Consider the following 24365-nt stretch of genomic DNA (forward strand, 5'->3'; position numbering starts at 1 on the left):
TCCACACTTGAAACCATTCGCGAGACTATAGTGACTTTGTATCAAGATTGCGGAAAGGGTGGGTCACATGCAAGGAAACTCCTGCGTCATGGCTTTCTTGGCACAGTGAAGAAGGTTCTACCCTTTTTTTTTTTTTTGCTTTATTTCAATACTACAAAAACCTCATATAAGATTTTAAGGTCGATGCATTCTAGCATGGTAAAGATGTTCTAGATCAGCTTAGATGCTCCACGCATCACATATCTATCTTGGAATGATGGGATCCGAATTTCAGGCCATGGTTGTCTTGTGCATTGCACCATGCAAAACTTCAAGGTGTAGTGGAATGGCTGGGCATCGCAAATCTTCAAAAGAAAAGGAAAACCACTTATACGATTTGAGAAATGTCTTTAAACAGTTGCATCGCTATGACCTGAAATGAACCCCTTAAAGTGTCTTTGAGGTAGCTTCGGGTAAGTTTTTAGATTTTTGTGGTGAAGCATTGAGGGATAGAAATTGATCCCAAAAAGATTAAGGATATCGTACGAATGAAACATCCTATAAGTTTGACCGAGTTAAGGTCGTTTCAAGGCAGGTTAGCACCATCTAAGACGATTTATTTCCAATCTTTATGTCAGGTGCCAACCGTTTGCAGCGTTGACTAAAAGGGATTTCAAATTTATTTAGGATGATAATTGTCAACGCGCATTCAAAGACATCAAACAGTATTTGATGTCACCTCCAGTAAACCAATGATTTTGTATGTTGTTGCTCTGGATGAATCCCTCAAAGCCTTGCTCACTGAGGTCAACGAGGATGGCAAGGAAAATGTATTATATCACGTAAGTCATCATCTCATCTTGACTAAAATTTAACACTCAGCTATCGAAAAGAATTTTCTAGCTTTAGTTTTCAAGGCCCATAAGTTAATACACTACATGCTTTCACATCAAGTAAATTTAATTTATAAAGTCAACCCTTTAGAGTATTTGATGGCTCGACTAACGCTTACTGGTTGGCTGGCATGTTGATCAACGATACTACAATTTGATATTACATGTGTCCCCTTTGTATGTTGTGAAGGGTCAAGCTCTCGCCAACCTTTTAGCAACACACTCAAATCCAGTTGACTCACCTCTGACGATGACATCCCCAATGAACAAGTCATGAGCTCATAAGGTCAAGATAAGTCTCGTTGGGAGTTGTACTTTGACGGTGCCACATCTTCCTATAGAAGTAAGAGTTCTCACTCCCCGATCCCTGGCAAGGCAGGCATTGGATAGTTCATCACCCTTGAAAAGAGAATGTGCTACTCTTACCACCTTTTAAAAGATTGTACCAACAATGAGGCTGAGTATGAAGCTTTGATCACAGGTTTAGAGCCAACAATATCGATGGATATTAAAGACATTAAGATCCATGGTGACTCACAGTTGGTTATCAACCAAGTTGTTGGAATCTATCAGGGCCTTGAAACCCAAACTCCTATATTACGAATATGCCATGAAGCTTCTTGAGCGAAGAATTCTGGTCGTGATTTTGTATCGAATTTCCCATGGCAGTAATTCCATAGCGGAAGCTCTGGCCAAGCTCGCAAAGGAACTTGCTTGTCCTGGGAAAGACTCCATTTCTGAAGAAGTGCAGAACTGACAGGTTTTGTCCCTTATATATCAAGAATATAACAATTGATCGGAAACTAAGGCATATAGCGCTGGCAGGGGAACTATAGCGCTGACAATGGAACTATAGCGCCAGCGCCATAGCGCCATTCATACCCATCTAGATTTTAAAATTTTTTTATGCTTGAAGTGGAAATAGAAAATCTAGGATGTAGAAAGGCTATTTTTCAAATTTTAACGGTCACTATTATAGTTATTGAGTTCGTCGCCATTCCAAAATTTTAAATTCGCAAATTATAATTTGAAAACATAAGACCAATTTTTCACAACACAACAGAACTGGTTTTCTTATATTAATTATAAGTTCAATACATACAACACAACCACATAGACATCAATTAGATGTTCATAAAACAAAGACAATACAAACCACACTAAGTCTTAAAACGAATACGATAGGCACACCAATACTAAAACAGAAATATCTAAATAAAAATATCCTTTAGGACCACTCTTGGTTTCCGCTCACCAAACAATTTCGATCGTAGCAATGGTAGAAAGGAGCACGAGGAAACTCCTTAGCAAATTTTTCGTCGATCCACTTGTTGCTGTTATACATAGTCACTTGACTATCTTGAAAACACGCAAAACTATTGAATTGCAGTTTCAACTGTCAATCCATATGCACGTATTAGTGGGACAACTTTTCAGTCTTTGAATGCAGAAGAGAAATCTCACATTCAATCTTCTCAAGTTTTTCCATTAGGCGCTTCAGACCTAATGCAAGATATCCATTGAAGTAGGTCTGAGCATCCTTATGCACCAACTTCTTTTCTTCAAATCTTTCATTGTCATTGCTCTCCATGATCTCTCAAATGGAATTTTCACTCTCAAATCTCTTTATAATGCTTAGGAATGTCATAGGGATATTTCAAATCTCGTCCTAAGCGGTTTTATATAGAAGAAGAAAAGAAACCGAATTTTTAGCGGTTCAAAGGAGTTATTTGAAATGTGGTGCCATAGCGCCAAATCTGGCACTATAACCCTACATAGATTTATATAGAAGAAGAAAAGAAACCGAATTTTTAGCGGTCCATAGCGCCAAATCTGGCACTATAGCGCCAAACCACCATACTCAATTCTCAAATTTCTTTCTTCCACACTTCAATTCCTTTAATATAATAAAATAGTGGGGGAAGGGAATGAGGCATTATATTTATATATATTTCAGGTCGACCAGATAAACCACAAAATCATTAAAGGAAAATAGTGCATTTTATTATGTATATAGCTTATTTCCTTCCAAGTATCAAGAAAATTTTCCAAGCAAAGTGCTTGATTTAACATCGTGAGCCCGACACAACCATTGTTTTACATAGATTTGACCCAACATTAGGATCTCTTCAAATGCAGGACCCTCTCCGCTCTTGTAAGCTTTTAATCTGTGTCCATTTACCTTAACCACTCTCCCATTTTTGGATCTTCAATATCAATTGCTCCATATAGATAAACTTTTACCATAATAAATGGTTCTGACCCTGATGTTGAGAGTCAATCCATATTTCATTACAAAAGGGTTGGGTAATGTCCCTTTCAACAAGGAAACGAGCTTTAGAGAGCATAGTAAGAGCAAATGTAGCACTGTCCATTTTCAGAGGTTTGTCTTAAGCAACAATCAAAGAAAAGAGAATTTTTCAATCTCGAATTATAAAGCAATACTTCTTGCCCAGGTTCAAAATGTTTTTTTCAGAATTTTCTGATCATGCCTAAATTTTGTTTTCTCTTTATAAATTTTGACATTCTCATAAGCTTCATTTCTCAATTCATCAAGCTCACTTAATTACAGTAATCACTTATCTCCACTATCTTTCAAATTATAATTACTCTTTAATTGCCTAGTAAGTTTTATGTTCCAACTCAACTAGCAAGTGACATGTTTTTTTATATATGAGCCCATATGGTGACATTTCTATAGTTGTCTTATAAGCAATCTTATAAGCCCATAAAGCACTAACAAGTCTAGCAGACCAATCAGTCCTTTTAGGATTTACCATTTTTTCTAATATTCTTTTAATTTCTCTATTGGATACTTCTGTTAAACCGCTGCTCTGAGAATGATAAGCTGTGACAATTCGATGTTTAATCCCAAATTTTTGAGTTAATGTTTCAATCATTATATTCCTGAAATAACTTCTCTCATCTGTAATGATAACATGTGGCATTCCAAATCTTGTGAAAATATTACTTCTTAAAAATTTTGCTACACTTTTAGCATCATAGCGAGGTAAAGCAACTGCCTCGATCCATTTAGAAACATAATCCACAACTATTAAAATATAAATCTTTCTAAAATATTGTACAAATGGTCCCCAAACATCAATGATTTCAACCTCAAGAGTAAAATTTTAAGGGCATTTCATCTCTTATAGAAATATTGTAAAATTTTATATAATTATTATCCCTAAATAAAGTAGGCCAATAAAATCTAGATTGAAAAATCTTAAATGCAGTTTTATCCACTCTAAAATGTCCCCCAAAATCTGATTTATGACATTTTTGAATAATTTTTTGAGTTTCTTCTAATGGTACACATCTTTGAATAATTAAGTCCTTGCATTATTTAAATAAATAAGAATCATCCCATAAATAAGATTTTGAATCATAAATGAATTTTTTAATTTGATGGTTATCCAATCTGTAAGGTAAAATATTACTAACCAAGTAATTCACTATATCAGCATATCACGTATTTTGTTATTCATTAATCTCATATAATTGTTCATCAGAAAAATTCTCATTAATTTCATCATTTAAATCTTTCTCATTTTCTTGTTCAAGCCTTGACAGATGCTCAGCTATTTGATTATCAATACCCTTCCTATCCACAACTCCACAACTTGAAAATCAAATTCTTGCATAAGAATGACACATCTAATTAATCATGTTTTTGCATCATTCTTCATCATTAAATACTTCATAGCAGAATGCACAATGCATTTGGTTCCAATAAGATAAGATCCAAATTTATCAAAAGCAAACACTATAGCTAATAATTCATTTTCAGTGGTAGTGTAATTAATTTGAGCCTCATTAAAAGTTTTACTAGTAAAATATATCACCTTGAACATTTTGTGATATCTTTGTCTTAAAGCAGCGTCTATCGCATAATCAATAGCATCACACATTAATTCAAAAGGTTATGTCCAATCAGGTGAAACAATAATAAGTGCCGTGATTAATTTTTCCTTTAATAAATTAAAAGCATTTAGGCATTTTTCATTAAAATCAAAGTTGACATCTTTTCTAAAAGTTGACAAAAAGCTTGGAAAATTTTTAAAAATCTTTAATATAATGCCTATAGAAATCAGCATTTCCTAAAAAACTTCTTATTCCCTTCACATTAGTAAGAGATGACAATTCAACAGTAACTTGAATTTTTGTTGGAACAACTTTCATGCATTTTCAGAAATTTTATGCTCTAACACTATTCCTCCTGCAACCATACATTAGCATTTTTTATCAGTTGAGAACAAAGTCTATTTCTTCACAGAGCTTCAGCAGTCTTGTTAAATAGTCTAAACATAAATTTAAAGAAGTCCCAAAAACTGAGAAATCCTCTATAAAAATTTCGATTCATTTCTCAATTAGAATGCAAAAAATTGGCATCATACATCTCTAAAAAGTTCAGCATTACATAATTCAAATGACATTCTTCTAAAAGCAAAAATTCCATAAGGACTAGTAAAAATTAGTTTTACTTGATTATCAGGAGCAATAGGTATTTGGTGGTATCCAGAATATTCATCCAAAAAACAAAAATAACGTTGTCCTTATAACATATCCAACATTTGATCCAGAAAAGATAAAGAAAAATGGTCTTTTCTAGTGACGACATTTAATTTTCTATAATTAATGCAAATTTGTCATCCAATAACTTGTCTTGTCGAAATTAATTAATTCATTTCATTTTCAACCATAGTCACTCTTCCTTTTTTAGAAACACAATGAATAGAACTAACGCAAGAATTATCTGAAATTAGATAAATAATCCCAGCATCCAACTACTTTAAAATTTTTTTCTTAACTACATCTTTTATTATAAGATTCAATCTCCTTTCAGGATCAGCCCTAGACTTATGGTTATCTTTTATCAGAATTAGATGTATACAGATTGAAAGGAATGACTCCTTTAATATCAGCAAATGTCCATCCAAAGGGTTTTCTATAATTCTTTAATATTTGCAATAATTATTCTTGTTCTATAGTCAATTTTGAAGATATAATAACTGGTAATGTAGATGAGTTCCCCAAATATGCATAATTTAGATAAGTAGGTAAAACTTTCATCTCAAGTTCAGGAGATTTTTTAATAGATAGAATCAGAGGTATACAATTTTCAGTAGTAACTAAAATATAATAATTTTCCTGAACATAACTTGAATCCTCAATAACCATTTAATTTGATTCATCTTCATAATCTCCTTCAGTCTCAGCTTCTTGTTCTTCTTCTAAAATGACTTCATTGACTTCATCTTTTTTATCTTTTTTATCCAATATGACTTCACATATATTTTGAAAATGATTAACAATTATATCATCAATAATATTCATTCTATAAAATTTTCCATCAGAGTATTTTATTGTTTTAAGCACATTAAATGTAAGATCCTGATCATTCACCCTCATTGTTAATTCACCTTTTTGCACAGCTATCATTGCTCTTCTGGTAGCAAGGAAACATTTCCCAAAAATGATAGAAATTTCTTTATTTTCTTCTATATCTAATACAATAAAATCAACAAGGAAGATAAATTTATCCACTTTAACCAGTACATCTTCTATAACCCCTTTAGGATAAATGATAGAACAATCCGCTAATTATAGGATTACAGTAGTGGGAGATATATCTCCTAAACCTAACCTTTTGAATATAGATAATGACATAAGGTTAATGTTCGCTCCTAAATCACATAAACTTTTTCTACAAAATTTCTCTACAATTGCACAAGGTATGGTAAAACTACCAGGATCTTTGAGTTTTCAAGGAAGCTTTCTCTAAATAATTACACTACATTTTTCACTAAGTGCAACAATCTCATGATCTATAAACTTCTTATTTTTATTTAAAACAACTTTCACAAATTTAGCATAACTTGACATCTGCTTCAAAGTCTCAGCAAAAAGATATTAATTGTAAGCTTCTTGAATATTTCAAAAAAATTCGAAAATTGTTGATCCAATTTTTGTTGTTTAAGTCTTTAAGGAAAATGTGGTGGGTGGTAGGGGTCTTTCTAAATTAATCTTAATTGGAGAGTTAGGTGTTTCTGCTTCCTTATGAATAATCTCTTCAGGTCTCTCAATTTCTTCAACTTCTCTCCCAACTTCAATTTCTTTTTGAGCTCCAACATATAATTCCTTTCCACTTCTTAGTTGGACTGCTTTAACTTGCTTTGACTCTTTACTTTTATCTTTAGGATTGATCTCTACATTATTAGGAAGTGTTCTCTGAGGTCTATTGCTAAATGTGTTAGCAATGTCTCAGTTGATTCTCCATATTTCTAATAGCAGTACTTTGACTTTGTAAATGATTACCCATTTGCAACACCATTTTTTTCATAGACAACTTCTCTTTAACTTTTTGATTAAATGCAGGAGGATTAGTAGGTCTAAAGTTAGCACCGCCCTCATTGTTTCAATTTCCCAATTGTTTGACTTGAGCATTACCCAATTGTTGACTTCCACCACTATGATTGTTGTTTTAATTAAAGTTATGATGGTTTTTTCAACCTGGGTTATAATAATAAGAATATGGGTTATTGGGTTTGTTAATAAAATTTATAGTTTCCAATGAAGTATGAGAATCAATCATTTGTCCTAATGAATTTTCTTGAATCATTTGGAGAATTGGAGAAAAACTCATTCTAATTTGGTCTATCTTCTTAGATAATGCAGCAACTTGACATGTAATCATTGAAATAACATTGTTATCATGAAAACTGACCACTTTCTTAGGATTTAACCTATCAGAATGTCATCGAAAATTATTTGTTGTCATTTTTTCAATTAATGAATAAGCTTCATCAAAGGGTTTAGATATTAATGAACCTCCAGCAGCAGCATCTATAATAGATCTAAGGGAACCTACTAACCCATTATAAAAAATTTAAATGATTAAACAGTCTAGCAAAGCATGATGTGGACACTTTCTAAGAAGTTTCTTTAATCTTTCTCAAGCTTCATATATAGATTATCCTTCATACTGAGTAAAATAATTAATATCATTTCTAAATTTCACAGTTTTTTAAGGTGAAAATACATAGCCAAAAGTTTTTGAGCTAAATCTCCCCAAGTTATAATAGATTCATGTGCTAACGAATTTAATCACATCTTAACTTTATCTCTTAATGAAAAAGGAAAAAATTTAAGTCTGAAGGCATCATTTAATACGACAACATATTTAAATGCAGCACAGTTCTAAAAAACTAGCTAAATGTAAATTAGGATCCCCAGATTGCGTTCCTCCAAACTGTTTATTTTGTATCATTAGTATAATCGAAGGTTTAAGTTCAAATGAGTTAGCATCTACAGGAGGAGTTTAAATACTTAAATGACTTTCATCTATTGTAGGGTTCACATATTCCTTTAAAGGTTTTTGTGAATTATAATGTTCATTTTCAGTAGTTTGAATTTCAATATTGTTTTGCGATGTGTTTGTCATTTCTTGAGAATTATGAAGTCTTCCTTGTTTTCAAATTTTTCTAATAGTTTGTTCCAATTCAGAATCGTAAGACACTAAATTTTCAGATTCAGAACTACGCATAAAAAATGTAAAAATTTGTAGAAAATAAAATAGTACACCAAAAATGAAAATATTTTAAAAAAAAATCTTAATTTTCTAATAAATTTACAATTCAAATAAAATTTTAAGTCAAAAAGTTGTCTCACTCCCCGGCAACGGCGCCAAAAACTTGATCCGATCCACAATTACTTGTATTTTTAATCTCCTTAATTTTGTTAGAAAATATATCTCATTTTATATCTAGTGGCTAATGTGAACACATGCAATGATTTATAAATTATATAAAAGATATTCACACTAGGGGTACTACGCAAGTATACTTGTCGTTTCAATATAGGAGTTTCCTTAAAAATCCCAGTATCGATCTCACGAGGAATGCAGTAACTCTTAAAATCAACTCACGCAAATTCTACTTAAATTGCAAATTAAATAGATAAGAGATCTAAAATGATATGCCTACTAAAAATCACTACTTAAAGAGCTAAAAAGAAAGTAACAACTAAATGTAATAGCTTAATAAAATATAACGAGTTTGGATATTATGAAAAAGATTTCCCTTAGCAAAGAGATTTTAATCTATGTATGATTCAAATGATTTAAGACAAAATTGAGGTATTGTGACAAATATAAGTATACATTATTCTTTACCCCCTCCCGAGTATACATTATTCTTTACCCCCTCCCGGTGCTTACAAAGAACATTAGCTAACTTAAGGTCGATTCTTTAACATCTCGACTCCACATCAGTTTTATCTAGCCTCTCACCTCTAAATGCCTCTTGCCTATGTCACCGTAATGACTGAATCCCAACGTCAGGGTACTAAACATTAAGCCAAACTGATAAGAATCTAGTCTGTCACTCTAGATCTAACAAATTCTACGTCCATCAAAACTTATTTCCTTATTTATTTGCACTCCCCCTTAGGTGATCGCAATGGCTCTATCTATAATGAAATGTGGTATCTACTAGCTGGGTGAAATCATAGCCCTCCTAGGTCATTATGTTTCTCAACGGATTTTAACCTCATAAATGACCAATTTGTAAACTAAATAAAGATTCGGTGAAAATACCATCACAATTTTTAAGAGTAAAAAGAAATCGTTAAATCATTCTCATCCCACAAGATTAAGGGTAAGTTTAGCGCAGCTGTGGATTATTTATAATCTGTTGATAAGCAGATTATTCTGATAATCTGATAAGCTGCAGATTATCAGAATAATCTGGCTTGTTGTTTGGGGCAGCTTATTCAAACTAGCTTATTGGTGGTTAAATGACATTACTGCCCCTATCTGATAAAACTATTTGGGGCAACTTATTCAGAATAGCTTATTGATAGAAAAGAAACATATATTGCAAAAACATACGATAATGACAGAGATATTCTAAAAGATATTATACAGTTCTCACATCCTAAAGAGTACCAGTAGAACTAAAAAAAGTACAAATACAAGTACAACAACAATGAGAAATATTAAAATATTTAACTTAAGACTCGAGCTACGTCGGTCTTCAACTGCACAGTCAGCCTGAGAAAACATCGGATTCACATGACTGCTGACATGACTACTGGCAGTGTAATATGTGAGACTATCAGCCCACCGGAAGAAACCACAACGAGCTGAAACACCTCTAGCACAACCATAGAACTGCCTCCCAAAGCTATGCTCCTTACGCGACGTTAGCAACGAAGACGGTAGTCCACAATAACACAAAATCCCTCTGTCCGTACCTAATATCCTAGAAGTCATGTTTGTTTAACTGCGAAAATAACAAAAGAATCAATGTCGATTTAAGGTATTTTAAAAGTAACCAAAATTAAATACATATGAATATCAACCTATAACCTTATTATTTTTAAAACTTGGTAGATCAACAGCTACAAATAGCATTTGTGATAGACTCCTTTAAAGCAATCATATCAACAATTTGTAAACCTTATTGGATGGCCAGAAAGCATTTCACCAACCCATCTGTCTCCAACAAAACTAGATGTCATGCGGGGAATGCGAGCAGTTCAATTCCGGTAATAATCCAACAACAATATCGCAATGACTGTAGCAAATGTCATTCTTCTACGACGCACACGTTGTGGATCCATCCTAAATAATATAAGATGTAAACATAATTAGTGCATAATAAGATATTCCTGCAGCACTACCAAATATTAATTGTTCAAATTCAGAACATATAATACGCAACTTATAAATAAAGCATCAACCACTAACAGGTAGATATGTAGATGGTACAAATATATCAAAAAAAGATAACATGATTAGAAGTTCCAAACATTTAAAAAAAATCGACATAAGTAGAAGTTCATATTTCTGCAACAAATACATATATCATACAAAAAAAAATCAAGCTTAACTGTGATGAATAAGTAAAAAAATAAAATCATCAAAAAATTTCTTAACTCTTTTCTCCTATGCATACTTTCTCCTCTTAGAACTTGCACATTTCCAAAAAAAATCTAAACCCGAAAAAAGAAGACCAAAAGCTGCATCCATTTTAGCTAGTATACCAGAAAAATGCATCACACCAATGCATCCAATGAAGCTATTAAAACAGAAATTGAATCCCTTGTAGCTAGTAGACCAGAAATTGCGTCCAAGCCAATACGAAGTGTTATTGCAAAATACATAAACCAGAAACTGCATCCAATGCAGCTATTAAACCAGAAATTGCTGCAAAACCAAGAACTAAGGGCTGCAGCAAACCAAACAAGTGTAAAAAGTACAGGTAATACATAAAACCTTAACTGCAGGTAATGAATATTTATATGAGGTATTTTTTATTTATATGAGGCATTTTTTAAATCAATTTTCGAGTGAATTTGAAACACCTACTTTCGCAGCTAATTCAATATTGAAAATGAATATCCATAAATTTTTTCAGCTACCATTGTAATCAATACTGTACAATTTTTGAAATAAAATACTGAACGTATGAAACATCTTTCAGCAACCATTGCAATCAAAACTGTATTTCGCTCGGAATATCTAGGAACAGAATCAATTATGTTGCAATTCGAAAAAATCATAACCAAAACTTTCCAGGAAATCGAAAAAATCAATAGAGTAACGGATCCAATCATGCTGCAAAACCATAAACCAAGAACTGTAGCAAACATTCGAGAATCCAATTTCGCCTCTACAGAACAATAGACTATCGAAAAAGGAATTCCTAGAAATTATTGCAAACTCAACTGTAAATTCTAATCAAGCTCCAAAAACATAATCCCAACGAGAGACATACAGGTATTTATATGGAAACCATAAATTTGTAGCAGAAAAATGCCAATAGAGATTTCTCTATTTGTAAAAATCTAAGAATATCAGAGAGGGGAAGAAGGAAACAGTAATGCGAAGGGAGATGCGAGAATGAAAGCAAGAAAAAAATTCCCTCTATTTGCAATCTGCTGAAATCTAATGAATACCATATATCTCCTCTCAGAGAAATGAAAAATTTCTCTCTATCATCTATCGTAGAAATGCCATATATCTCTTTTCAAATAAAAGCAAAAAATGTGCAAAGATACCTCATTTGAGGCGAGAATTTGAGGCGAGAAGGAGCAGATGGAAGATCAGGGAGGCCCTAGAGCGAGGATTTTTGTTACCTAGATGTCGATCTCCGCGACAAGTTGCAGAAGGAGGAAGGAAGAACGGGAGGACAAGGGGAGGGCGAGCGAGGGGCACAGAAAAGAGGAAAATATTACCCTAACACGATACTCATACGCGGGACGCAGGGACCCCTCCGCTTTGCTCGCCCTTAAGGAATTCGGGATCGGCGTTAGGGTGCGGCAGAGAAACGCTCGCTCAACGCAATATTCAAACACTCTGGCAGCGTTTTCAAAACGCCGCCGCAGGTGAATAAGCTGCCACAAACGGGCCCTAAGTCTCATATGCAAGAAGAAAGAAAGGTAACTACTCAGAATTCATGGAGATTAAACAAAAACAAAACATTTGCGCATTGCAATTCGAGTCTTAAAACAAAAACTTAAACACAAATAAAAAAAACCTTATGTCTTTTCCCCAAGCAAACTTCTGGAGTTTCATTTAAACAATCTCCAAACTTCATCACACTAAAACACACTCACTTTCACTTGAACACAAAATATGAAAAACCTAACTCACTATTGCCCCCCAATTGAAGTTTTGAGGCTCCAAGAAGTTTTGAGGCTCCAAAATTTGAGGCTCCAAAATGTCTCTAAATTCGGTCAAATCCTTCTCATTAAATAGAAAACATAAAATAACCAAGGATTGCTTCAAACCCCACCCCAAAATTCGGCCAAATTTGATGTATCTTCTAGAAAGGTAGTTTTTGGGGTTATAAAGCCAATCTGCGGCGCTATAGCGCCCTCCTCGCTGTACTGTGGCGCTATAGCGTCAAAGGGTAGTGCTATAGCGCAACACAAAAATTATCATTTTTGCTCGATTTTTTCCTCATTTTCTCTAATTGTCAATTCCATGTATCTTAAACCAAACACATGCAAAATATCTTCCTTTAAAGTACAATATCATCAAAAAGATACATAAAATACTTATAAAATATGTTTTAAAAACAGTTTATTTTGAGGTGGATTAACTTTCTGGCGGCTAGTTTAACCATTCTGTTTGGTGGGACGCCCCAGTAGTAAAAGAAAAATTTCACATTCTTATGACTTCAGAGTATAATTCCCATTAATTTGCTAATAACAAAGTCCTTTACTTAAATTTTTTTCTTTCTGAGCCTGAGCAGATTTAAAAATTTCTAATCATGCGATTAAAATATTTTTTATTTCCCAAAGATATTTCTGAGCTCATTAATGGTCGGCTAAATGGCTCAGGATGACTTAACTTTTTTGCGGAGTGTAATATCAATGGAATTTTCTTAAGAGAACTCTTCAAGTTTTATTAATTAGGAGAGAATTCAGACACTAATTTTCCTCAAACTTCTTCCCAGGGAGACTCTTTTTTTGTTTCTTTTTTTTTTATTTCAAGTCAATTCTTCGGGGTAGATGCTTTTCATCTCTGAAAATCTTTAACAGACACTTCACCTCTGTATCGTTTAACTGACACTTCATCTTTGTACCCTCTGACAGACACTTCATCTCTATAATTGAATGGAGTTTGGGAGACACCACCCCGTGGTCTCCTTTCCTCAATTTTATCGAGTCATTGTAATACTCGGTAGAGTTTTCATTGTATCGCTTTCATGGTAAACTCTTGATTGAATTCCGACAATCCAACCTTGATGCTAAAAGATGTTGGAATTAACCCAAATGATAACGGCAATCCAACCTCTATTACTGAAATCAAATATGGATTACAATCAAAGGCACTTGAAACAAAGAAATAACAAAAGAGAGGACAAACTCAACTAAGGCTTAGGTCAAATGTGATGGCGTTGCAATTTAAGGAGAAAAGCAAGCATGAAAGTAGGGTAATGGTCGGAAGGCAGCAAGGGATTGGTGCGGTTGGTTGTCGGTAGGAAGGTGAGATATAACAAGGTAAGATGAGGTGGTTGCAGCAGGGAGGCGGTGGTAGGATGTTGGAAGGGTTAGGTAAACTCACGATAGTAAAAAGAGAAGTTGTGGGGTTGCGGCAGTGTCACCAGAGGGCTAGACAACAAAGGAAGTGCTTACGGAGCTGTGGTGGTGATAGACTACATGTTAGGAAACCTTACCCCACCAACATTATATTTTGCAGAGGGCATGGTGTTACAGCGCAACACAAGGTCCAAATAATATTTGATGATGTGCTTATGTTATCTATTATGCAATTTTTGTAGGTGTCATGTTAAGCATAGGTTTTTTTTCTCTTTGAATTGAGATTTAAGATTGTCCCCGTTGTCTAGCTTGGATACTCGATGTGTCTAAAGTGGGGCATGCTTGAAGACGAAGCGAGTATGAACCCAAACAAGACGATGAAGCAAGAATGAACTTCAACATCAGAACAAACAACAAATGTAAAGAAGAACCTCAACAGGGATATGGAGCTAAAGGATGATCCTCAACTTACCAGAACATAAACCCAAGACACTTAAGAAGCCAAGCCACCAGTGGAACTTTTGTAGGTCTACGTTGGGTTTGTATGAAGGGCAAACACTCGGCTGCCCCGTTTTCTATTCTTCTTTGTTGTATGTTGGCATTTAGCCACTCATTTTGTTTATTAATTTGGTTTACCTTACCCGCTTTCTTGCATGCTTGTATGGGTGTTAGAAATATTTTTTTTTTTAGGTTTTTTCTGTGATTGGGCGTCTTTATACCCGAATTATGTTAGACTTTAAAGATCGTGAGATTTTTTACCCAATTGCAATCTCAACTTATTTTTTTCAAAAATCAAATCATAGCCGTAATTAAAATAACAAAATTCGTTTCCTAATAAAAAATTTAGCATTTCACACACAATAAACATTGCATCAACATTCATTTAATATTAATCAAATTAGAAATAAATTAGAAAACTTAACGATTAAGTTGAACCATCTACATATGAAAAACATCATACTGTACTTTCTCTTTATCTCTTCGGGTCTTCATTCATTGCACGGAATTGAAGATCTGACCTGCGAGAATCAACGCCTTAAAACAGTGAATTTGTCTTTCATATTGATTAGCATTAATGATTTTTTTAACATTCATTATATAAGGACTTGAATAATTCTCTTCAAAGCTTCCACCTCAAAGTCAGTATCTCATATATAATAAAAATATATAATTAAATGTTTATTTCTCGATCAATCCTGGCTCAATTGGTTGAACTATTATTTTCAGTTGATCATATCGAGTAGACATCATCTTTGCAAAAGTAATAAATTTTAAAATTTTAAAATAACAAAATATTTGAGTAAGAAGCATACATTTACTCGGGCTACTCGATCTTCGGGATCGAGTCATTAGTCTCAACACATCTATTCTAATAACAACAGCCCGCCGCTTTTAGCATGAATGTGACTGGATTCTTGGTTTTAAAGCGTAGGACGTGTTGGCTCACAACCTACTTTAGGAAGGTTGTAAGTCCAAAAGAGCAGACTAGGTTTCATTCATCAGTAGGATTGCGGCTCATAAATCCCATCATTTTAGTTTGGTTCGAGCTTCTACCTTATTGGTAGAACTCGCCTTAGCATAGATTCTGAAGTAGTTTCATCGGTCTTGCCGCAAAGCTGGCTTCTCATAGGCTTTTCGATGGCTCATTTCATCGAATACAAGCCCTAACTTTCTAAAATCTATTTAAGTCAAATAATAATCATTTCACTTTCAAAATTATAAAGCCCGTCTATATAATATACTGGAGTAACTAATGGGTCTCTCAGTATCTGGTAATCTCAACTTTTCCTCCATTGGCTACAGATAAGTAATGTTCTAAATTTGAGCTATCAAATGTGAAATTCTTCATAACAATCTTGATATCTACTACCATATTCTGCATAAATGAATTAGCCACTGTTTTAAATGAAATTTTTTTGAGAAAATATTATTTTCTAAGATTTAATTAACTAAAGAGGCTTGGCTCTTTAGGGATACCAGACCCCATAATTAAAATAAACTTTATCCTTATAGGGCAGGAAAAAGTTTATTGTTTTTGCATCCCACGGAGTAGTGAAACAATCAATTAATGATTGGATCCATCTTATGATAATATTTTTATCTTTCAGGGTGATATACTAGTAAGTAAAATGTCAGGTTATAGCATTTATATAATGCAGTGAACAGCAGATTTTACAAACATTGTTGTAAAACTTTCACAAGCGGAAACTTTCAGCAAATAGAATAACGGCTACAATCAGATTCAGCTTCCCAAATTTAAAATCTTCAAAGAGATTTAACGAAACAGTTCTTCTTGATGTAGTTGCTCATCTTGGATGGATGATTTTGATTGAGAAAGAGCTTCTGCATTTTCTCTTGTTGATTGGAGGAGCCGGGCTGACTTGACTCAGTTAGATGGGGCTAACTTAGAAGAGATTGTAAGGTTTTGGACATGATGTAAAACAGAACTGTACCGCTTAAGAAAAGGAGGATTTACAAACATGCCCCTCAATTCCTAAGCATTTACATATCTAACACCTAAACTTCAATTTTTACATATATGTCACCTTATATATGCATGAAAATATGTATTTAACTTTTTAAAAGTTAAAATAGTGGTTTTTTTATGTGATGTGAAATATTTGGATAGTATAAATGTAAAGAGTAAAGTTTAGGTGTTCGATATGTGAATACATAAGAATTAGATGGTACGTAGGTAAATGCTCTAAGAAAACAGGAAGAGATGGACAAGATTATGCTATAAATAACAAAAAAGAGAGCTTAGAAACTTTGAATAGAAATTTCCACCACAAAAAGCAATCACTAAGTCCAAAATTCAGAATCTGCCCATATTACTATTATATTGTAGTTGAGTAACGGAGGAATGAAGGGAAGGAGAAAGAGAAGAGAGGTGGAAGAAGGAGAGGAACTTATCTCAATAGGAGAGGGAAGAAGAGGCAACCATAACAAAAAAATTATCTTTTGTTCATCAGAAGTTATTCATTGCATTCCCTAGGAGACCTAATCATACAACATGACCATTAGACGTAAGAGTAAAATGTCTAAACAAAAACGTGAATAAGAAAAATAAATAAAATAAGATGAATAATGTAACAGCCCAATCTCTCACATCTCTCACCCATTGAGATATTTCCCGCTTTGGTCTGATGGCCTTACAGTTCTATCCTAATAATGTAACTTCATAGGAGGTCACCCAACCCAGGAGTGCTCCCATGCAAGCAAGCTTAACTTTAGAATTTCTATCGAAACTCCAATCATTAATGTTTAAGAGCATAACTTCATTCTACTTGAGGGGTTTCACAATCTCCTCTACTTCAGTAACTGATGTACTAGTTAATTTCCTTACACACATTGATATCGGAGTTAACCCAAACCACAATGGGAGATGCAAACATGTTTACTGAATTGCAAACGGTTACACAAAGTCTTATCAAAAACCTGAAATAAATGACCACAACATCTAAACGGTCAAAATACAAATACAATAACGAAGCTGCAAAATAAGAAAGAAAACAAATTAAGATTTTATGGAAGCACGGATCTGAGAAAGATGCCACATGAGAGAAAGTCTCTGAAATGAAAGAAAAGTATCCTCAACTTCTCTCTTGAGGTATGTTCACTTTTATGTTTATTTTAAAATTTTTAGGATGATTTTTTTATGAGGAGAGGAGATTTTAATAGCAGCAAGTTAAAATAATAATAATAATATTATTAATATTAATATTAATATTAATAACAAAGGCATCAATTTGGAAAGCCACCTCTTGGAAGGATTTAGATCGTAACCTTTACCACTTTACACCTCATTCGATCGTATCCAGTGAGAACGAGCGAAAGAGGAGAAAATGTCGTATCCGAGAGCGAGAGGGGAAGGAAGAAATAGTAGAAGAAGGGAAACAATTTCAGTAAGGAGAAGAGGAGAAAGTAAAAGGAGACGTTGAAGTCAGAAGGAAACCTTCGTTCTCTATTCGAACAGCTTCTCCAGTCTTCGTGCATGCAGAAGAAAAGGAGGAAGGAGTTGCGTGTGCAGCTCTGGATTAAACGGGGAGTTGAAGCCATTGCGTGCGTTGACTTCCTCAAGACCGAAAGAGAAGAGGATGGTGAGTCGAGCTTCCTGTGGTGCTCGCGTGTGGGAAGAAGAGAAGAGGACTAAAGTTGTTCTGTAGTGCTCGTGTGCACTTCCTGGGGTCGAACCTCGACCGAAGAAGGAAGTAGAAGGGAGCTCGAGCTCGCACGGCTGAGCAGAGGTCGAAGGTAGAAAGAAGCAGAGGAGTAGGCCTTCATGTGATTAAAAGTAAGGATAAAGATTTAAGTTTAATTAAGCTGATTAATGTAATATTAAAAGGTGTGTATGTATGTGTTTAATGTAAGATTTTATTGAATCGGGAATGAAGTTATTAAAATCCTGAATTTAGAGGGAGGAGTAACACGAACATTTTCGTGCGAGGGGAAAAGGAAGATTTTTGGCCAGCCAAAAGAATTTTTAAGGTACGTTGAGTTTCAATAAATTAATTAATGAATTTCTTGTGTTAATTATATAATGTTAATATTATGATTTGAATCAGGAATTTAAGAAATTAGGTACTAGACAAAGTATTTTGGATCGTGAATTTTGTAAGAAGCGGGAAAGAGATAAGTGGAGGTAATTTATATTTTTTATTTATACTCCTACTTTATAACATTGGGTAGATAAAATCTTATGGGTAAAACTGATGAAAATATTTTATTCAAAAATATATATATTTAAAGTGAAGGGTATTTAATTAAAGGATGAACTTTCAATTAATATAGGTGGTTGTCCAAAGAAGTGAAGAGGTAGATATTTGAGAGGTCGCTTTTAGGTGGTTGTCCAAAGAAGTGAAGAGGTAGATATTTGAGAGGTCCCTTTAAAGCAAGGTGAGCGACTTTCTTTTATGCATTAAATTAATGTTTTATTAAATAGTTAAAAACAAGTATTTCATTAATGTCTAGCATTTTGAAAGTCTGATATGATATCACAATTAGGAGGAAATAACTGACATGTAAATATACATTTTAAATGATTTTAATTGACATGAAATATTAATTAAAAGATTATGTCATGCAGGATTACCCCCATATGATACTTGCAAGGGATGCAATCTACCAGTGCACGTTAAAGAAAATGACAAGTGTGTACCTTCTGGTACAATTTGAGAGTTCCTTCGGGTACAATTTTTAGGGTGTCTTCGGATACATTTTTTAGGATATCTACGGTTATAACAGTAATCTTGTGATGACTATTAAAGAGATTAAAATGGTAAATACTTAAAATGAAACGGAAAGAGATAAAATTAAAGTGAAAGTTCAAAATTTTATAAAATGAGCTGCATTTTCTTTTGGTCATACATGTATAGCATAAACATTATAATTTAAAACATATTAGATCATAATTACTCGCTAATACATACTTACGATTAAAATTAATGATTACTTTCAGAAAAAGAAAAGTTATAGGTTGATATGTCTAAAAGAAGAAACTTGGTTTAGCGAAGAAGAACCACTGTTGCTAGGTATTTTTATGATGGTAGTTTCTCTTTACTGTTTCTTTCAGATATTGATATATGTTCTGTGCTGGCTTGAGATGTTGATTTTAGATTTTGTTTCTGGATGATTTAAATTTTATTACACTTTATGAATTAGTAGTTTATTTATATATATTGGAAGTTTCTGAAATATTTTTGTTAAATGTAAAATGAAATATTAATACCGCACAATCATAGTTCCCACCTTAGTTAATTCTATGCACCGGACTGTTTCGTGACACTGCTATTATTTGTAATTGCCCAAACTCTCACTCATTAAGATATTATCCACTTTCATTTGATGGCCTCACGGTTTTATCCCATAGGTGTAACTTCCAAGGGGATCACCCATCAAAAGAGTGTTCCCATGTGAGTATGCTAACTACGAAGTTTCGAATCGAAACTCCGACCATTACACCAAAAGATGTCTCGATGTTTATGAGTTCAACTTCATTCTACTAAAGGGGTTTTGCAAATAACCAAAACTTCTAGACTTAAATGTTCAAAGGAGAAATTGTTTCAATCTATAGGTAAAATATGATGCTGAGCATACAGTGTTATGGGTTGTCTGATAAAAAATTTAAGTGGGATTTAACTTAAATTTGCCTTACAGAAAAAGGATAAATTTTAAATCCCGGATTTAGTGAATCCAGTTTCTTCTCAATTCCTCTCAGTTTTGTCATAGATCCCAGATTTACTAAATTTTAGTACCGGCAGAATTTAGTTAATCCAGATTTACATGATTTACTAAAGTTGTTACCAGACAACCCCTTAGTCAATCTGCATCACAAGCGTGCTGATTTCAGTTGTGTGCATGCGTGCTTGGGAGAAGTTAAGCAAATGTGCATGCAACGATGAAAACCATATTTTAACTCCGTAGATCAACAATAAAAACAGGATGCCTTTAATAATTAAATAGTGTAAGAGTACTGAGCATACGCCTTCATAGTTGATTGGTGCTTTCACCAATTTAGGATCAGAGCTGAGTTTATTCTCCACATATTTCAAAACAGCCTCCCCATACTCCAGGAAAGATCTGGAAATAGCACATGGGACAAAAGAAAATTCGTCAGTAAAATATTTGCAGTATTCGATGCTGCCAACATTGAACTTCAAGAGAAATTTAAGGTACAACAAAATTTAAAAAATAGGACTCGCACCACAAAAAAAGCCAATAAAAGCTATAATGAGAAATCTGTAAAATGTACCATATAGATATTATCATTTGCAATAAACCAACACAAAAACATATAGGAAGATTTACATACATACCACTCAATCCCAATGTATTTACATATCTACCAACAAAACTTCAATTTTTGCATATAACATGTTAAGGTCCTTACCTATGCATGAAAAGGTGCATTTCACTTTTTAAAAGTCAAAATGGTGGAAAAGGTGCATTTCACTTTTTAAAAGTCAAAATGGTGGTAATTTTTATGTGATATGAATGATTTGGGTGACCATAGGTATAGCGTTTGAATCAATAGAGAACCTTTTCTTCTGTATGAATCGATATTCTTACATTCCAATTCCTTCCCGATACCTCCTAAGGAAAATCCCGAATTGGATCCAAAATGGACGGGTTAGTGTGAGCTTATCCATGCGGTTATGCACTCTTAAAATAGGAATCCATTTTCTGAAAGATCCTGGCTTTCGTGCTTTGGTGAGTCGCCCGAGATCCTTTCGATGACCTATGTTGTGTCGAAATATATATCGATCGATTGCGTAAGGGCCGCGGTAGCAACGGAACCGGGGAAAGTATACAGAATACAGAAAAGACAGTTTAAATGTAAAAAGTAAGGTTTAGCTTAGAAGAATGATATGAATGATTTGGGTGATATAAATGTAAAAAGTAAGGTTTAGCTTAGAAGTAAATACATAGGAATTGGGTGGTATGTTTGCAAATGCCCCAAACATATAAAAGCTTCAATCTCGATTAGAAGGTTTCTATTAAACACTGAATAACAGTAAACCAAATTAGCATAGGTATTTCAATAGAGAAGCCATTCCTCACACGCAACACGGTAACAAACAAAAAACTCTGAAGAACTAAAATCAAATGAAAATAGTCCTCGTCTGTGACCATGTAATATCCATATAATATTCTGCAAATAATGAACATGTCAGAGTAAAAAATCCATTTTAGCAACCAATGCTCACAAATGGCATTTAAAGGTCTCGTCTGACTGTTCATAAAAAGCTGGGGCATGGATATAGAATGGAACGATGCTCTACTGGAGGTTAGTTGCATTTGTAATTTCATGGTTGTCAAACGAGCAATTTCGAGCACCTTCTGACCGCCCAACAGCACCTGTCACTGAGGGCTGCTTCCTCGGGACCCCCTACTTGTAGCCTGCCTGCTTCGTTAGCCACCCTCTAGCAGTCCGTCCGGCCCTTCCCAACAGCCTGTCGGGCCCTTCTCAGCAGCCCGCCTATCACCTACAACACCCTCCAGAGGGTCTATCCGCATCTGTTACTCCGGACACCTTCTGACCGCCCAACAGCACCTGCTACTCCCTCTGATGATGCCGCCTCCTCCTGCCCTTCTCTTTCCAGTACCACCCACACCTGCTGCTGCCCCAGCGCCGCTACCACCTGCTTTTATTCACCTTTCAGTAACCACCCGCACTTGTTGTTGTCTTCAGCACCGCCACCTCCTGCTGCAACTTCAGAAGGCCTCAGACCCACCTACCACGACTACAGGTTACCACAGCTCCTAATCTGTGATTCAAGGATGTCGCAGACTCCCTTCCAGCCACTGCCTATCCTCTCCAGCAACTCCTAGCAAGTCGTTCGGATCCGCCAACAGCTTCTGGTCACCTCTGGTTTACCCTAGCAGGTCTCTGGCCATACTGCTTGCTCGGGACGCCCTACCAGCAGCTCAACTGCTTTGTCAGCCACCTTCCAGCAGTCCGTCTGACCCTTCCCGGTAGCTTGTCTGTCACCTACAGTATCCATCAGCAGATCCATCTGCATCTGTTACTTTGCCACCTTCCAACCTCGCAACAGCACTTGCTACTCTCTCCGACGCAACCGCGACCGGCTACACTTCTTTTTTCCAGCAACCGCCCGCATCTTCTGCTGGCCCTAGCAGTGTCGCCACCTGTTTTCATCCACTGTCTAGGAAAAACCTGCTCCTATTGTTGTCTCCGACACCGCCGCCTCCGGTTGCGACTCCAAAAGGCCTCATACCCCTTCTCGCAACTCCAGGTTGTCGCAGCTCCCTATCCGCGATTCCACAATGTTGCATACTCCCATCCCTCCATTGTCTATCCTCTCCAACACCTCCCAGCAACCCGTTTGACTCCGTCTAGAAGCCGCTAGTCACCTCCAGCTTTTCTTAGCAAGGCGTTAGCTTTGCTGCTTCCTCAAGAAACCCAACTAGCAGCCCGAATGCTTCACAGGCCACCTTCCAGCAGTCGGTCCGACCATTACCGGCGACCGCTTGTCACCTACAGCACCCTCCAGCTGGTCCATTGTCATCTGTTACTACGGGCACCTTCCGACTGCTCAAAAACAGCTACTACTCCCTCCAACGCCGCCACCTGCTGCCCTTCTCTTTTCAGTAGCCACCCACACCGGTTGCTGGCCCCAACACCGTCGCCACCTGCTTCCAATCACCTTCCAACAACCATCCGAACATGTTGGTATCTCTGGCACCACCGATTTCTGCTGCCCCTCTTCCAACCACCGGCAAGCACCCACATTGTCGTCGATGTCCCCGACCTTCCTTCGTTATTGTTAGTACTGTTTTTATTATTGTTGGAGTCATCTTTTGCATAATAAAATTATTTTTTGTCATCTTGGGTTGAGTTAACACCGGTATCATTTGGTATCGGAGCTAGCTTAACCCTAATCCTATTATAGGGTTCCTTAGAGTCTGCCAATTTTTTTTCTTTTCATTCTTTCTATTCTCTTTCTTTATTTTCCTTCTCTCCTTTTTTTCTTTTCTTTCCATCTTCTTGTTCTTTCTTTTTTCTCTTTTACCTTTTCTTCCACAGGTCTCAAACCTTCAATCATGGCCCCTACGAGAAACCAATTGAATCCTACCCGGGATGAAATACAACGGGAAATGCGCGGACTGAGGTTCCACTCTTTTAGGATCCTGAGATTGTTCGTTCGGTACGGTGTAAATCCTCCATCTTCCTAGGCTATCTGCGTTGATCGTATGTCACATAATGTAAGTCCTACATTTAAAAAAAAATGACAGGAATAAACATTAGATAACATCATTTCCAAAAATATAAAGCCGAATAGTAGGATAATTTGAGATGTCATTGAGGTTCCACTTAGAATCTATGACATATCCTACCTTTCACTCCTTTAGTTTCCAAAATAATTATTTCACATTGAGTTGTTCTCACTTGATTTTCCCATGACCAATTGTGAAAAATAAACTTTAAATTCTTGAAGACAAAACCCTAATCTTAAGATCGCTTAAGATGTAATTAACTATAGGGGCTTGAACTTATAGAAGAATTAGTAACTCAGACAATCTAAACACTGTCTAATCTTCATATTAGGTAAGGGAATGATCTATTGAAAATTTCGCAAATCAAATAAATATTAGGAATGATCTAACACTGTCGTTGCTGGTCCCAAGCCCGGATGCGAAAAGTGGAAGGTTGCGTTAGGTAGTCGACAGCCAGCATAAAACTTATCGAAAAAATCATGACATGAATCTTTTTTATCATTGTGTAAGTGCTAGGGCGTCCCCTGGAAGCGACGCGCTGTATAGCCTGAATACAGTGAAAAGTGTGCAAGGGCCGCTACACCGGCGCCCGGGTGTAGTGTTAAATAAGCAAGGGTTCCCACATTACGGGCGAATGCGGGTAAAGAAGTTAGTCCATGAAACTAATGAAACTAATATTAGGATAGGATCTTGGAATATAGG

The 24365-nt window shown here is 35.2% G+C and overlaps 1 protein-coding gene across 11 annotated transcripts in view; it reads right to left on the minus strand.

Moving 5' to 3' along the window:
• LOC110023960 (phosphoglucomutase) overlaps positions 1-24365 on the minus strand; it is a 115522-nt gene that overhangs the window by 12454 nt on the left and 78703 nt on the right. For 10 of the 11 annotated variants that reach the window (XM_020723623.1, XM_020723624.1, XM_020723622.1 and 7 more), the window contains one exon: positions 20408-20504. In XM_020723623.1, the coding sequence (XP_020579282.1) occupies positions 20408-20504 (97 nt within the window). Of the gene's footprint in view, positions 1-14884; positions 14945-20407; positions 20505-24365 lie in introns of those variants that run through there. The other variant, XM_020723629.1, reaches the window with a different exon arrangement.

Source organism: Phalaenopsis equestris, unplaced genomic scaffold (assembly GCF_001263595.1).
Source record: "Phalaenopsis equestris unplaced genomic scaffold, ASM126359v1 Scaffold000237, whole genome shotgun sequence".
Taxonomy (NCBI): domain Eukaryota; kingdom Viridiplantae; phylum Streptophyta; class Magnoliopsida; order Asparagales; family Orchidaceae; genus Phalaenopsis; species Phalaenopsis equestris.